Source organism: Pseudonaja textilis, chromosome 3 (assembly GCF_049901715.1).
Source record: "Pseudonaja textilis isolate UNSWEBS1 chromosome 3, rPseTex1.2, whole genome shotgun sequence".
Lineage (NCBI taxonomy): Eukaryota > Metazoa > Chordata > Lepidosauria > Squamata > Elapidae > Pseudonaja > Pseudonaja textilis.
Window position 1 is genome coordinate 113,772,103 of NC_141992.1, and position 16,825 is coordinate 113,788,927.

Sequence of the window (16,825 nt, forward strand, 5' to 3'; positions counted from 1 at the left end):
ACTGGAAACAAGATATGGAGAAACAGGGCCTATTTAGAGATAATAGGTGAAAATTTAATTGAAAAAGGGATTCTGCAAAGGTACATAAGAAAGTATTGTTATATTAGAAATAGAAATAATTTTAGAAAATATGAAACAATGTATGATTAAAATGATGGATAAAATAGTTATTGTAATCTAGTGAAATGTTTGTTAATAAATAAATGAAATAAAATGAATGAGAGAACTAGGAAAGGATGGGAACATTTTAATTATTTAACGTTTTATAAAATATAAGGGAAGAGAAATAGGGGAAAAAATTAATTATGGAAAGCTTATAACTGTTCCCAAGGAAGTATGATATTCAATTGAAAAGTAATGTTAAAGATGTTAAGACTCTAATGAATATTAATGATAGAATTGAATTGGAATAGAATGAGTGTTTTAATTACATATATTTATAATCACTTTTTAGGAATATAGTGTGTATTTTAAGAATGTATCAAGCAGAATTCGATTGGAAGTTATATATTACATTGAATGTTATAACCTCAAGGTATATATTGAAGCTTAAATAAGAACTGAATGGATAAAATTAAAAGATATAAAGGTGTCATACTCCAATTAGTAACTACAGGAGAAAATTTGTTTAATGAGAAAAGAAAATATGAAATTGAAACAGGACAGAGAAAAGTATAAATATAATGATTTGAATTGAAATGAGATAATTAAAATAAAATTGAGAAAATTAAGAGAGAAGAAAAACTATGTTGAAAATGTAAAACAGTAATAAGATATGGAATAGAACATAAAAGTGAGCAGGAAATTGAGTTTGTGTCTGTATGAAGAAGTGTAACCTGGGACCATGCTATTTTCAAAAAAAGATGTTTTATTTGTATTATGGGTTTTTTTTTGTGAAAACCCAAATAAAATTTTCAAAAAAAAAACAACAATCAATATTACATCAAGAAATCCTTTGCAGCCTTTGGAAAATCTCTAATTTGTGGCCCTCCCATAAAGAGCGAACCTGGACATGCAAGAACCAATGGTTCCTATCCTAAAGAGAACCACTATATCATAGATTAGGTGATTTCCACTGGGTCATCAAGAGAACCACTGACTTTGAAATGTGACAAGGAAAGCCCTAGCATTCACACTGACCGATATGTCTTCTGGGAACTGAGCAAATCATCTGTATGTGTCTGTATGGTTTCATCATGCCTGTGATAGAGATCATGTCCTAAATAAGGGGTTAAGTGTCTGGAGTTCCTAGATATATTGTCATGCCCCTGACTGAAACCTGACAATCCATACATACCAAAGTATCAGAGCCTTCTACTGAATAAGCCAAGTTACCAAAGAACAGAAGAATAATCAACAGCAATATATGCAAAACTTACACATACCAACCTTTGTTCACATTTGCTACTAAATTCTCACTCTCACTCTGGGTTTCTGCATTTTTCAACACTGAGAGGAAAGAGAACCAGCCATATCAGATTAAAAATTAAACTGTGAATCAAAATATTTCTTCCCACACCCAAAAGAGGAACAAATCATGAAAAGTCACCTTTCTTTTGCTTTCTGTTAGGGAAGCCATCAATCTTTTCCTATTTACCAAAAAGGGGAGAAAAACAATTTAAATTAATGGATGTACACAGCCTGAGTAGTGACACTGAAAAGATGTGTGAGTTTGTTTTCATATTCAGTAATAAAAACATCAAAGTGGTCTTTGTGTGTTCCAGATGCCTTTGAAATATACTTCTTAGAATTTCCATTAGAATGGCAATAAGCTATGCTGGGAATGAATTCTGGGAATTGTAATCGCAACATATCTGAGAAACAACCAAGAATGCCACTTTACATGCATAATATCTAATTAGAAACAACCAGTTTAGGATAATTTATTCTTATAATTGTTAAATGGTTAAACAGTTGGTCTTTGCTACCATGGTGTTTGCTACCACCTCCCTCTAGTTTGACATGTATTTTGCCCCTTTCTTTGCCCATCCAAAGTTAAGCCAAATATTCCGTGGCTGGGGCAAACCCCTCCCCTTCATGCATACAAAGATACTATGCATCCAGAATATTTTTCAAATATTATCATTATCATTACAGTTAGTTGCAATAACCATCATTTCTGCAGATGGCATTTCTCTTGCCACAAAAATAAAACTATAAATTCAACAGTCCAGTTCTGCAGTTTCAGTCCCCTTCTTGCATTAGTAAAGTTATCAAAATAATGCATGCATCTGATACAAATGTGAGGAGCAATGGAAGGTGTCCTTTAGTTGTGGGAATTGTGCCCAAGAGAGCACAAGAACTTATGTCTCAAATGACTCCTGACAACATTCATTCCTTATCTCAGAACACATTAAATACTCCTGTCCATGTTGGGGAATTACTTACAACTTAAGAATACTACAAACTTTAGTCTTTTAAAGAAATCTGTATATGTATATTATTGCTTTAAAAAGTTACCTGTGCTTTCTTCAATTCCTTCTCAAGTACTTTCTTCTCTGCTTTCAGTTGTTTAAAATCATGAGTGTGCTTTGCTGCAGCTTCTTCATTTAAGGAAACAAAGAAATAAAAATGCATTAAACAATAGCTTTCAAAAACAGTAGCTTTCAAAATTATGGCACAAATCTATCGGTGCACTTGGATGTTAGTACCTTTCTGTTGGTTTAGCCTTCTAATATTTATTCAGGGTTTGCAACACTGGGCTCTGTACCAGTATGTATTTCACTAGGATTTCATCACACTGGATGTGTGTACAATTCTGCTTTGTTAGAGTCACAGTAAAACATGAACAGCAGATACCAGTTCCACAGCTTTTCTACAAATGTATAAACAAAGAACTCCATATGCTTGGAGTACCTTTTTGGTGGTCTCAGAAAGCAAAATGATTCTTAGGGAGTAAGAGTATTTGAAAGAAACTGCTTCCAGAAAATAAGTTACATGATAAATATGCAAAATAAATAACTAGAATGATGTTTCATCAGTTCATTCTCAAGGTTTCCTGACAGACCATAAAATGCAAATATTGGTTACATTTTATATATTTTCAGAATGCAATAAACATGTTCTCATTTCTGTAGAAATTATTCAGGTTCATCATCATTTAATCAAATTCATTAAAATATAACTCAAAATGTGCAAATATATACTGACCACAATTGGGATCAACAACTCTGTTGTTAAGTGATGCAGTTGTAAAGCAAGCATCATGTGACTGTGCCTGACCTTCTGGCTGTGACTGTTAAGCAATTCACTGCAGTCATTAAATGCAACCGCATGTAACTATGATCTGTGAATTCCTGCTGGCTTCCCCAATGACTTGCTTGTTGTTAGCCAGATGTAACGATTGCCAAACGCCTGAATTGCAATCACCTGACCACAGGGACATGACGATGGCCACAAGTTTAAGGACTGGTCAGCTTTCTTTATGAGCACAGTCATAACATGTGGCTGAATGAGCAGTCAGTAAGCAAGAACTACCTGTATTAAGGCGATTGTAAGTTGGATCTCCAATCTCAAGCACCCTGCGGCTTCTCAACAGCATAAATGGAATTTGATAATTAAACAGTCTTAGTTTTCTCCTCAATTTTCAAGCAGATAGATGACAGTTTGAGAAGCAAGTTCAATTTTATGGCTAAAATCTCTTTTTGTATATTTAGATATCTTCTGCCAATTATACATTTGTATTATGCTTATGAAATATCACCCTTCAACAATAAAGATTAAATTACCTTCAAGCTTTTTCACTTTATTTTCTAATTTTTTCTTCCTGAAAGTATAAACAAAATTTTAAAATACATATGTGAAAAATTACCAAAGAACTTCCTCAATCTATTTTCTTTAATTTATGTTTGGTTCAAAGTTGCATTTTAGATTTAATTCTATTTCATAATTTGGTTAGCTTTATGAGGTGTTGGCTGCCCATAGTGTTCTTTATGGATAACAACAATTGGAATTGTGGAACCATTAAAAAGGGGTGCTGTGCAAAATCTGTGAGTAAAACATCTGTTCTTTTAGCAGTGAGGCAACCATGTCATTTGAAAAATTTCAAAAGCTGCCCTGAGCTATCTGCATATACATACTCACTTTGCTTCTCTGGTGGTACTATTGGAAGTGTTGTCTATGCATGCTCAGAGACACACTTCAAGGACTTATACTTTGCATGGCTTTATTGAGGGTCCCTTCAAATACTTTGCACATCCCTAATAAAGGCTGCTCATAACATACAATAAACTCATCAAGAGGTGCAGGAAGGAAAATTGGGGAGAAAACTTGCTAATCTGGTTGGCAACTAGCTTGAGATGTTTGCTTCTCTGAACTAGTGAAAGGTACAAAATTAAGTCTTCTTCTCTCATCAAGCAAAACTATCTAGTTACACTATTTATCATCACAGAAGAGGAGACAATCTATGCAAAAGGGGAATGAGTCATCAGAAAGGTGGTATTTGTAAGTGGCATTCTTCCCTTTATAGGAGTTGCATTTGCTTTCCTATAAAAATTGGAATTATGTTCTGGTCTTGCTGATGTGGAAGTATATTAACCAATTCTTTCCCTCTTATCAAATCTGTCAAGGAAGTCAATAACTGCCCTCACCCAAAGGTACATCTCTCTCCCCCCTTCCCTCTCCCTCTCTGTAAAATTACAGGAAGATTATTTGAATTTGGATGATTATTTGAATTTTTTAATTAAAAAAAAGGCAAACGCAGTGTACATCCATTAGTTAGTTCCATTATAATGACTCACACATTGTCACTTTTATCCATTTCTTCTCTCACTCGAACATATTCCAGATGAGTCTCTTGGTATATCTTAAGTGAGCTCTAAAAAATATGAATACACTGTTGATATATGTATGTCTAAGCATTTGGATGGACATTTCTGTGTTCATATATCCTTTGGACAATTCATTTATCTTTATTAATTCATAACATGGTCCTGCAAAACCTCTCATTACTGTACATCAGCCATAAGGCATTCATTGTTTTATTTGTTGTCTGCGATGGGCCACATTAGTTCATCAATGTGCATCCCAAAAATGTTTTAAATTTTAGTACTACATTTAAGGATAGAGCAAAAGCAGGTCTCTGGAACTGCTAATGAAGTAAAAATCCACAACTAAATCACCCATCCACTCACTAATGTTCACTGCTAACAGTCCTCCTAGGTTAGCCTGTATGTTTCTCACCAGAAGTCCAACAATGCACTAGGCATGAGATGATGTAAATCAGAAAAGGCGGCCCATTGAGACAAAAGATGGACTTATGGCTGAAGCAGCATAGTGAAGTGCTAAATCTCCACCAAGTCACACTACCTCATTTTTTTTTAGATTTTATAATTATAAATAATTATAAATATACAATCATGTATTACAGAGTTATAATTTACAGCTGCTAGTCAACAGAGTGTAAGCTAACTTTTCAAGTCCTAGTCTTTCTTAAAGGACACGACGTACTATGGTATCAAGGCATGAAAATTCCCAAGTGACGATTTTTAAACCAAAACTTTATGCATAAATTTCCAGGTACAAATCATAATTATATTTAAAAAAAACAAAACAAAAATGCAGTGTCTCTAAACAATATGGATCTCTATTTCAAAAAAAGAGGAAGCTACCTTTTTTTCTTCCAGTTCTGCTTTTACAGATCCAAGCTCTTCTTGACACTTTTTCAGAGGTGATATTTTCTGGAACATTTGTTCCACTTGGTGATGAAGTGTACTGTTTTCTCTGAAACAGACACAGGAAACTTTACAGAGAGAAAACATGGCTTTAAAAATGATTAGAAAAACAAAACAAAACTTAAAACTCAACTGAAATTCTGTTTTGTACATTTGTTTTGTCAAAGGCCCAAAGAAGCAATAAAGCCACACTGTATTCAAAGATTAATTCTACAAAAGCTATTTTGTCATGCTATATTGCTTGGGGAAGAGTCACACTATAAGCAACTATTAATACCCAGAAACTCATACAACTCCAAATAATGGAAAATTGAACTGAAATAAATTCTTACCTTTTAGCAAATTGAAGCTGTGCTGCCTTGTTAAAGAAAACTGGATATACAGAATTATCTTTGCTACATATGATAGAGCAGGAAAAATGGGGGGCAGGGAGAGAGCAGGTTTCTTGAAATTGTGAATCCATTAATAAGGAGAGAGAGAACATAATGAGAAACTTGGGGTGCTGCCTGAATTAAGACATAAAGGTTGTTAAAATCTTAAAGGTACCTTTGAAACGCAAGAGAGAAAAACTGAAGGAGATCAAATCCTATGACAGTGTAGAATCAAATAAGGATCAGGACTATTAGAAGCCAAAGGAAGGAATTCAAAGCTGACTGGTTCAACATTTCTTTATAAAATCCTGAAATCCCTTTAGAGACATTTTGCTGACATCTGGATATCTATTACTGATTCTTGGATTTGTGAATAGATAAAGAATGGGTTATCTCCCTTAATCCCTGCTTCGGTAGAAGCAGGCATGCATTTTAAATTTGGTATATAAAACTATCAGCATTCAATGTTTTTTTAAAAAAATCTCCTGAAGTCATTAGTTAGCTTGATGACTGAAGAGTCAGAGCACAATAATTGGTGACTCTCACTTTATGGATGCTTTGTATCAGATACCCCCTCCCCACAAAAACACCATTCACTCTCATTGTCATGGAAACAAGGCAGATGCTTTCTACTAAAGTTGTTGCGGCTGCTGATCGCTCCCTATCTAACTACTAACGCCTGATGCAACTCTGGGTAATCAAAGCCCAGACAGATTACACCAGCAAGATTTCAGAAGTCAGAATGAATAAAATATATAGTATATGCAACTCAGTATTCCATCAAATACGGCTCATCACTTATTAGAAGCTTCCGACACCACTGTTGAGAATGCTACAATTTAAATTTCCAACAATAAAGCAAGGCATTGAAGTTTTTTTTTTTAAATGCAGAAAAGGATATCATTGCACTTTTGTTGGTACTCTGCAAGTACGTGGCTGTAAGAAAAGGACAGGAGAAGGATTAGATGAAAGTGCACACATGACAAACAAACAAGACAGATTGCTGACTGGCAAAGGGGGAAAAATAACTCAAGAGACCAAATTCTAAACTGCATATCTTGAATATCGTTGTCTGGTAATTACAGAAAATGGTCTCTTATGCTTAGAAGAAGAAAAGGGAAAGCATTCTCTTTTCCTTTTGAGCAAATATATGTTTGAGATCTGATTTCTCACAGCAGGCAGACATTTTTGTTTTCATAAATGTATCCCCAAAAGGGGGGATGTGGAACTATTTCACCCTGGTGATTAAACTGCTTCCAAGTAAGTATATCAATGGCTATAAACAGTAGAGGGGTGAGCCACACAATTGTGGGGGAACTGCTGCCCATGTGCTTAAAGTGACCACATACTACCTTCATAGCATCTAATCTAATCTAACATATTTTATTAGTCACATGAGACAGGCCACTATATAAATATGAATGAATGAATGTATGATATCTTTAAATTGACATCTGAATGATATCTTTAATCAGTATCAAGGGATGGCTGATACGTTATATTTCCATAAAAGTCATAATTTTGCACACAACTCCAACAAAGATTCCACACTGCCCCATTTCCAGGCCTGAGAGTTAATAGCCTTGCATAGCTTTGAGCATTTGGGAAGATGACCATAGCCAAAGATATCCCATGCTTAATACACTGGATCTTTAGCCATCCCTTGTCATTTTCTACACATTAATTGGCAGGAACTACTGACATTTTACAGTGCAAAATTGATATGCTAGATTCGGTGTCTACAGGATGTCCCCAAAAAGATGACAACATGAATGTAGCAATGTCATGATGCACACACCACTCATATATATTTGTATCCCAATGCAAAATATATTGCAACATCTGTGGCATGATGTAAAAGGTTTGTCATCTTATTATCTCTTGCCTTCTCCATAAAGATCCCTTGATGCTACACTACCCTAGAAAGCAAAAAGTGGTCCTTTACACCACCAGACCTATTCATGGGAAATCCATGGCTTATCTGCAGTTCTCCATCATCCGAGATTCTATTGCAAACATTTGGCAGGAAAGTGCCTGGTATTTGAGAGTGCAGTTTCTTGGGTCCTCTCCCAAGTAAGGGTGAGGATAGGAGGAAAATTTTGCTCCCATTCCAATCTTTAAACCCATACACCTGGCCAAATGTGCTCCAAATAGTTGCTTTACCCCTTCTAACAATGTTATTGTGTCAAAAAGATACAATTTTGGACATTTTGCAGTGATATAATTGATAGGAGCAAGTTGTACCCATGCCTGACAAAAGGTTGCCTATATTATATTATATTTTAGGCCTCAGGAAGTGAAAACCAGCACATCAGCTGCGCTTGGAAGAAACTGATTTCAGTGAAAATTAATTAGTGGTTGGTATAAAATGGTTTCCAAAGAGTATTCAAGTAAAAATATTTCCAAACACTTTTTGAGAGTTGTCATAGGTATTTAATGTGAAAAACATTGTTATCATAACAGCAAAGTATACCAGGTTGACATCTTTGCACACCATCTTCCACAGTAGTGTTGGACATAACAGAACTCCCCAAATGTACTTCATCAGAACCTTATAGATTATAAAATGGATTATATTCCATATTAGACTCCTTATGCTCATCATGTCCAATGTATTTGCACTATTACCCTGTTTCTCCAACAATACGGCCTCCCTCAATAGGAAGTCCCAGCATGTTTTATAGGCATGAAATGAAATTAAGCCCCTCCCCCCAAATTAAGGCCTATATTAAACATGTGAAATGGTGGGGAAATGGTGGGGGGGCTGGCCGTTAGGAAGTACTTTTGTTGCACACCCGGATATGGTACTGCCTGTGTTGATCCTGATACAAAGTGCCCCACCAACGCCGAGGTCGACATCCAAGCCGTCGCCGCCCGCCTGCCCGAAGATGCAAGTGGGGGCGGAATTAAGTCACCCCCGAAAAGACGGCCTAGCCATTTTTTCGGGGCTCAAAAAAAAAAAAAAGAGACCCGGCCTTATTATATGAGAAACACGGTATATATTCCTAGCCTCCCATCTAGTCCCTAATTATATTCAAAAATTAGTTTAAGACTACAAAAGTAAAGCTTTTGTAGCAAAAATAGATAAAAAGGTACTTACTCGGCATCAATTATTTTTTGTTTTAAAGCTATTAAGGCAGCAATATATTCGTTCAAATTCTGCAAAAAAAAGATGACAAATGATTAAGAATATTTATTAGAGCTGTCAGACTTTGCAAATGATTTAGAGGAAGTGCTTGGACCTTGTACAATCTTTTTTCTAGATGGGCTGCCTTCATCCACAGCAAAGAAGTGCAGCACTTGTGCAAATTCTGAACTGTTTTTCCAAATCACTGTCAAGGTTTGCCTTGTCATAAAATATTTTATAAAACTATTATATTATATATCATAACATATTTAAATCAAACTAGAGATTTGATAGAAGCATCTCTTGACATGACATTTTAAATTAGTTTTAATCTGTTGCAGTAATTTTATAAAAAGAAGCTAGAACGGTTTAAACACCATTACAGGTAAGATTATATGAGAAAAATAAGGTAAACCAAACAAAAAAAATGCTGCAGAAGAAATGTGAATGAATTTGTGAACAGTTGTGAGCAAGAGAGCTCTTTTTCTAAAGCTATCATCTTTTATCACCACAGTTTTCCTGGTCTTTTTTCTTTCATTAATTCTTTCTTCATCTATTTATTTTGAAGTTTAATCCTCGTTCATGCTCTCCATATTATCAAACCACCCCAATGTACACTAGTTATTCACTTCTCGCACTAGTTATTCACTTCTCTAGTTATTCACTTCTTGCACTAGTTATTCACTTCTCTATTCAGCATTCTTAGTCATTCAGCATCCATTTACTGTTCATCTTATTTCTTCTCACTTTACTATATATGCTTAAATACTCCATTCTCTTAGTAATCAAGTCCAACTGGATTGAGAGGAGAGGATTAAGTGCTCAGAAAGAAATATGGATATGGGAAGGCTTATTACTGTAGTAATAGGAAAGAGGTATGAAAGGATTACAGAAGACCTATCCCATCTAGTGCAACTGCCTCCTACAATATGGAAAGCTGAATTCCCAGTATATGGCCTCAGGCTGCTTTTAGTGTATTCATCTGTAATAAAGACCTTGTTGAAAACACTTTCTTAGGGGTTATTATGAAGATTTTGCATCTATAATCGAGAACTGTTGGGGCAAGAATAAAGAAGTGCCATATCTGACATCTGTCTCCGTTTTGGTAGTTTAGCAGCTCTCACATAATGGCTGGGACAGAGGAAGTTACAGTAATTTGAGAACAGGTTGCCCAGAAAATTGGCTGCACCTGTGCTGCTTTCTTCCCTTCTCTTTAAACCCTCTCCCCAAGGATAGCATGGCAAGGTTAACTATAAAAACTTTGCTATGAAATAATTGAGTGTGCATGGGAGAAGGAGAGAGAGGGAGAGGGAGGTGTGTGTAAAACCGTAACGCAGCTTAAAGCAGCTAAAAAAAGGGTGTTTTTCTCTAGCACTATTCACAAGTAGTAGGTAGATTAGCAGAAGTTGTAGCAGGAGTGGGGAAGAGTGGAGAATATCAATAGTGAGTAATAGTTATGTGAGTGCTTGTGTGTATTTTTGAGGGACCTGGGTTACTGTTAGCTCTTTTGGTGTCTTGAACCCACCAAACTGGATATAGTTTAAAAGAAATTGTGACAAACACTATGGGAGATAGTTATCAGGTCCCCTGTTCTTGACATGATTGGATGTAAGTAACTCTATTTGAAACTGATTTGTGCAGACAGGCTGAGTATACTGCTGATATGTTATCCAACCTATTCACCATTATCGTCCTTCAGTTTCTAGATCTCATTGAAATTGCTGTTATTTTTTATTGGAACAGCATTCTTATGTTTTTCTCAAAGTAGCACAATCACATTTTCTGTTTCCATTTTTTCCCTTGATCACATTCATTTACAATGTTGCATAATTTTCTCCAAATTCATATTTTCCACTACTACCATTCATTACAGCACAACATAAAATTATTGCCACATTATAGATTTCTCCTTTCCTATGAACCACAACCATGACACCAATTCACATCCTCTTTGTCTTTTCATAATTAAACCTACAGCTTTACTTCTTTACACGTGTTCAACTCTATAATATTAGAGTACCTTTATTTAGTAACCATCATTCCTTAAATATCACAGCTTATTTATTTTCTAACCTTTTATTTATTTTACTTTTGCTTATTTTTCTCATTAAATCCTATCCTTAACTTATGAATTTATTCTTTTGATATTCCAAGTTAATCTTTCATGTGCATTGGGTTCATCAAAAGTACCCATAAATATCAAACTTTACTGACCATTATTGCTCTGATCCATTTTCACTTAGGAGAGCAGTGGCTCACGTGGTTAGAACGCTGGGTTGACAATCTGCACACCCGTGTTTGAGACCCAAGTGCTGTATGTGGTGAGGTGAACTCCTGTCATTCGCTCTAGCTCCTTTCAACCTAGCAGTTTGAAAGCATGGCACCACTTCTGTGGACTCATTCATGGGAACATGAAAGGAGCCCCCAAGTGAGCATCCCCTGGGCAATGGTGATATCACCTGCTAAATATTTCAACTTGAAAACACCTCTACAAAGAAACTGTAGACTGGATTACCAGTCAAAATAATACAGTATTCCCTGCTAATGATAAGGGCAATTACTTGGTAAGGGCAATACCAGTCAGATTTGATTCTGGCTCATATTCCACAAACATAACTAAAAACCATTTTTGCCACAATCACATTTCTATGCAAGCTAAGATCTCTAATCTATGGATTAATTTGCATATCATTGTATTGTTTCCTATATTCCAGCAATGAAAACGTGCAAGCAGTATACTGAATGGCTAATAATGCTTACTGGGATAGGGAATCATAATTCAACTAGAATCAATGGAGAAAGCTCAGAGAGGTGCCTATTCCAGATGTCTATTTCTCAGATTCTAGGAATTATGGATAAGGATTCCACTGCAAGTGAAGCTCAATACTTAGGTCTGGCTAGCTTCTAAATAGCCAAGCTAAGTTTGGTTGTAACGAGAAAGAATTACCCCTAAACAGAAAGCTTTATTGAAACTGAGTGACTAGCTCCCTTTTATGACTTGTCTGGCCCAAGGTTTTATGAGCAGAACATTCAATAGAAAATGGATTTGTTATTTTGTAAAAAGTATGTGCAAAGATACTATATAAACACAATTGTTTCAGTTTATCTGCCAAACTGACTTAAGTATTTTTAATAGTAAAACAGAATGTGCTTGGGTAAATGAGGCATCATAAACAGAACACTTGTGTCATCTAATATTGAGCAAAGCTACTTTCAATGGTATTAATTTTTGTATTTTGCTTCCATTTATCAAGCATCATATTAGCCTACAATAATCATGTGAAAAAAAAAATCAATGAAGTATTGTAGAGAGATTAATAGGTTCATACAATTTCTACAGACTACTTTCAAGAAATGCTAGAGTGACTAGAATTTTATTACATTCTTACTGAAACACCTTGTTCTCTTAGACAAAAATAAAGATTTTATATCTTGGAAAGTAGACTAACAAAGCTTAACCGGAATAAAAAGATGAAAATGCACTCTTGCTTTGTAAATGTAGTATAAGTAAATAAGCACTCTAGTAAAAATCAAAGATCATACAGAATTTAAATCAGCCTCTGGACCACAAAACACTTATTAAACTCCTTACTGTAGGGAAGAGAGTGGGGGGGATAATTCTGCTGAGTCAGACTTTCACTTGAAGGTCTACATTGATGAAGAAAATTAATAAATAGCACCTTAATACAAGCAAGCTAATAATCATTTTAAGAAAGAATATTATTTTATGATGGCATGGAAAAGTGAAAAAAAGTCAAAGCCTAAGGTAAAAAAAATGAAGAGTACAATAAAAAAGGACAAAAAATTATTAATATAAAAAGATAAGTTTGAGCTTCTAAACAATTCATTGGTCAAAAACAGACACCAAAGTAAATAAATGAAAGGAAAATATAATTAAGAGATGATAGTGTCAAGGTTCCAAGTAATACATTCATAATAAACAGAGCTCTGAGGCAAGTAGGATATTTTGAAAACCCTTTAAGATGAAAAACTTTAGGAATATGAATCAGTTCACTTTTCTTTAGTTGTCCTTCTATAAACTAAGGACAACTAAAGAAAAGTGAACTGATTCATATTCCTAAAATGTTTTTTTTTCAACTTAAAAAGTATTCAAAATACCCAGACAACAGCATTTATTGTAAAGCTCATGAAAGTTCTTTATGATGGAATCCAATCTGATCATTTGGACATCAATGTCACTTGAAAAAAATGAATTCTAGCATTTTAAGGATACATTGATTATTAAAATCAGTAGGGATAGGTTCATAATCAGTAAAAGTTATAATTACTATACACCTCCACTTACATTATATTAAATCAGATGATCTGACAAGGGGGCTTACTCTCAGGAAACCACAGGAAAGCAAAAACATACTAATAAAAAAGGCAATTTAACTGGTTACATTACACATACTTTTTCTGAGGTGACTTTAGATCTTAATCTTCTACAATAATGCTGATATACACATTCTGTTTCTAAGATTGGACAACATATTTACAATTGGAATTCTTTAAATTTCTCTGTTCAGAAATTGGCAAAACCTACAAAATACTAGGACATATGTGTAATATAATAAATATGTGGAAATCTGTTGCTTTAAAGGAAAATGATATTTCCAAGGAACTTAAATGAAAAATTTCAGCACAATTCAACAAGGGCAACTATCACCCCAACATTACACTGACTATCCAACGAGGGCAACAATCAGTGTGTTCTTGAGATCAGAAAATGATAAAAAAAATTGATAGGTTCAAGATACAGAGATAGGCTTAAGATACAGAAGGAACTTAATGAAACTAAAATTTAAATAATAGAATAATAATGAGACAATATGATATGGAATGTTGATTAGAATATAATATGATTGTAAAGTTAGGAGGAAAGGATTATAAATATTGCGCACATGATATATATACCAAACCGATACATTGTATAAACTGAAAGATGGTTTTATTTATGTTGTATGTTATAAAAATAAAAAACTTTAAAAAAAGATACAGAAGGAACTTGATAGACTTCAACACTGGGCCCTTTTTAACAAACAGAAATTCAATATAGAGAAAAGTAAGGTTTTATATTTAGGCACTAAAAACAAAATGTACAGGCATAGAATAGGTGGTACTTGACTCAATAGTAATAACTGTGAGAGGGATCTTGGAGTCCTAGTAGACAATCATTTAAATATGAGCCAGCAGTGTGCTGCGGCTGCCAAAAAAGCCAACACAATCCTAGGCTGCATTAATACAGGGATAGAATCAAGATCATGTTAAGTGTTAATACCATTTTATTATGCCCTTGGCAAGACCAAACTTGGAATACTGCATTCAGTTTCAGTTGCCATGATATAAAAAAGATATTGAGACTCTAGAAAGAGTGCAGAGAAAAGCAACAAAGATGATTAGGGGACTGGAGGCTAAAACATATGAAGAACGGTTGCAGGACCTGGGTATGTCTAGTTTGATACAAGGGGTGACACAATAGCAGTGTTCCAATATTTGAAGAGCTGCCACAAAAAAGGAGTCAAGCTATTCCCCAAAGCACCTGAGGGTAGGACAAAAAGCAACTGATCAAGGAGAGAAGCAACCTAGAACTAAGGAGAAATTTCCTGACAGTTAGAACAATTAATCAATGGGTTTCCTGCTAGAGCAAGGGGTTGGACTAGAAGACCTCCAAGGTCCCTTCTGTTAAAACTGTCTCCTGATGAATACAAAAGTGGACAGCTCACCCCATGCTGGAGGAAGCAAAGGTGTTGGGAACTTCAAGAGAGCTCCAGGAAACCGAACCATTCACCACACCAATTTGCTCCACGCGCACTTCGCCCCGTCCCTAAAACACCGCCGGTCATTAATTCAATAAGGCCGTCTTAAAACAGGACTGCCCACTCCAGTAACCACCCCTCCCCACCCCAGCACAATGGGGTGCCACGGGCAAAGGGGCAAAAGATTAAGAGCTCCACCTGCTGAAGGGCTCCGCAGTTGGCGCAGGTCGTGGCCGCCTCCACCGCGATCGCTGCCGTATTGGCCGCCGGCGGGGTCTCCCCGGGCATCATGATTCCCAACGCAGCGCAAGCGGCCCATCCGTCGCCCGTTCCAAGGCTCGGGCGGTGGCGGCGGCGGCGGCGGCGGTAGCGGTAACGGTAGCAGTAAGAAGCGAAATCTTCCCGAGAAGCAAGTGCGACGCAAGAGGGAAGAAAGACCCTTCGCCGGCGCTGCGATTAGCTGTCTCGCGCAGTGCCTGATTTAAAAAAAAAAATGCCCGCAGCCCAATCGGCGGACTGTAACTCCCTCCCACCCTCCCAATGCAACCTTGACTTTCGCTTTCTCAAATCAAGGCCTTGAACCTAAGACGCGGGTTTTCGTAATGGATGATGTTATCTCCGCATGGGCGGTTCTGTTAGAAAGTTGTAAACTCTCTCAGCTTTTTTTTTTTTTGCAAAAGGATAGCAGGATGGAAATATGACCAGTAAATAAAATTTAACTTTTGTATTTCATTATAATCATACGTAAATGTAAATTTTAATTTTAAATTAAAATTCCGTATGTTTTGGAATGTGTTACTATGTTTCTCGAGGGTCAGATGCAATTTCCAGCCAAGAATAAATGAAATCTGGAACTGCATCAAACAAAAGCGAACTTTTTAAAATCCTGTCTGAACCGGGATCCTAAGTGTACAAAAGACAGTAGCGACAGACATCATGTTCTGATACAAGGAGTGCGAAGGGGAGAAGCAATACCAAGGCAATCTAGAGGAGGAAAAATAATTCCAAAGAACAGAAGAAACTCGAGCAGGCATGGAAGACTGCGCGTTAGGTATGGATATCAGCAATGCAGTTTTCCCCTTTCTCCGTGCGCTTAGCATTTTAAAAAAACATCCCTTTACTTGATGAAGAGTCCGGGGATCTCAATAGCTTGCAAAAGTTGTGACCTTTGAGTTGGTCGAATAAAAATATTGTCCTAATACACATTTTGAACTGATTTACAGATTTTGCTTTGGGATCATTCAGTAAGCAAGACGGTACATTTTAATGGGAACTCTAGGGCCCTCCTTAGCAAAACAAAAAACGACAGGCAGAATTTATACCGAATCCAATCTGAGTCGGTCACTTGGACCAGAGGTTTATTCTTCCAAGATTTTGGATTGGTGCTGGAGCCCATCCTAAAGGAACTTCCCTCCCCCCCTCTCTCTCCAGTGATTCCCGTGCAGACTCACATTGGATCCTGCAACATTATCCTGGGGCATATGCTTGCCTTAATTCGTGAGGATTCATACACTAAAATGCATATATTTTGGGTAAGCAAAATAATTATATAATTGAAGATATGTTGAAGAAAGACTTTAAATGACCCCGTGGAAAAATTGAAGTGGTGCTCATAAGTCATGCTTCCAGAATGCTCACACCCAAGGTCTCCAAATCCAGTCTTCTTGTATTTTCCCAGAAATCTGAAAGGAATTCCATAAATAATAAAAGTCTCCTGCTTTTATTTTAGTCCACAACATCTGGTTTTTTTCAGCTTCATTACTTATAATGCCTTCCTGTATGTGAAAGATGCAATAAAACTAATGTAATATTTCTATAATGAAGAAGAGGAGTCAGATGAATCGAAAGACTCCTCTCTTCTTCATTGTACAAAATATTCCATTGGTTTTTGGGAGA

At 36.0% G+C, this 16,825-nt stretch overlaps 1 protein-coding gene across 2 annotated transcripts in view; it reads right to left on the reverse strand.

The window, feature by feature from the left end:
• ICE1 (interactor of little elongation complex ELL subunit 1) overlaps positions 1 to 15,339 on the reverse strand; it is a 33,306-nt gene extending 17,967 nt beyond the window's left edge. For both annotated transcript variants that reach the window (XM_087930675.1, XM_087930674.1), the window contains exons 1-10: positions 15,128 to 15,339; positions 9,144 to 9,202; positions 6,944 to 6,979; positions 6,005 to 6,022; positions 5,610 to 5,721; positions 4,740 to 4,816; positions 3,729 to 3,766; positions 2,461 to 2,543; positions 1,550 to 1,589; positions 1,390 to 1,449 (exon numbers count right to left, since the gene is read on the reverse strand). In XM_087930675.1, the coding sequence (XP_087786801.1) occupies positions 1,390 to 1,449; positions 1,550 to 1,589; positions 2,461 to 2,543; positions 3,729 to 3,766; positions 4,740 to 4,816; positions 5,610 to 5,721; positions 6,005 to 6,022; positions 6,944 to 6,979; positions 9,144 to 9,202; positions 15,128 to 15,220 (616 nt within the window). In that variant the 5' untranslated portion in view covers positions 15,221 to 15,339. The remainder of the gene's footprint in view (positions 1 to 1,389; positions 1,450 to 1,549; positions 1,590 to 2,460; positions 2,544 to 3,728; positions 3,767 to 4,739; positions 4,817 to 5,609; positions 5,722 to 6,004; positions 6,023 to 6,943; positions 6,980 to 9,143; positions 9,203 to 15,127) is intronic.
• Between the last annotated feature and the right edge of the window lie 1,486 nt (positions 15,340 to 16,825).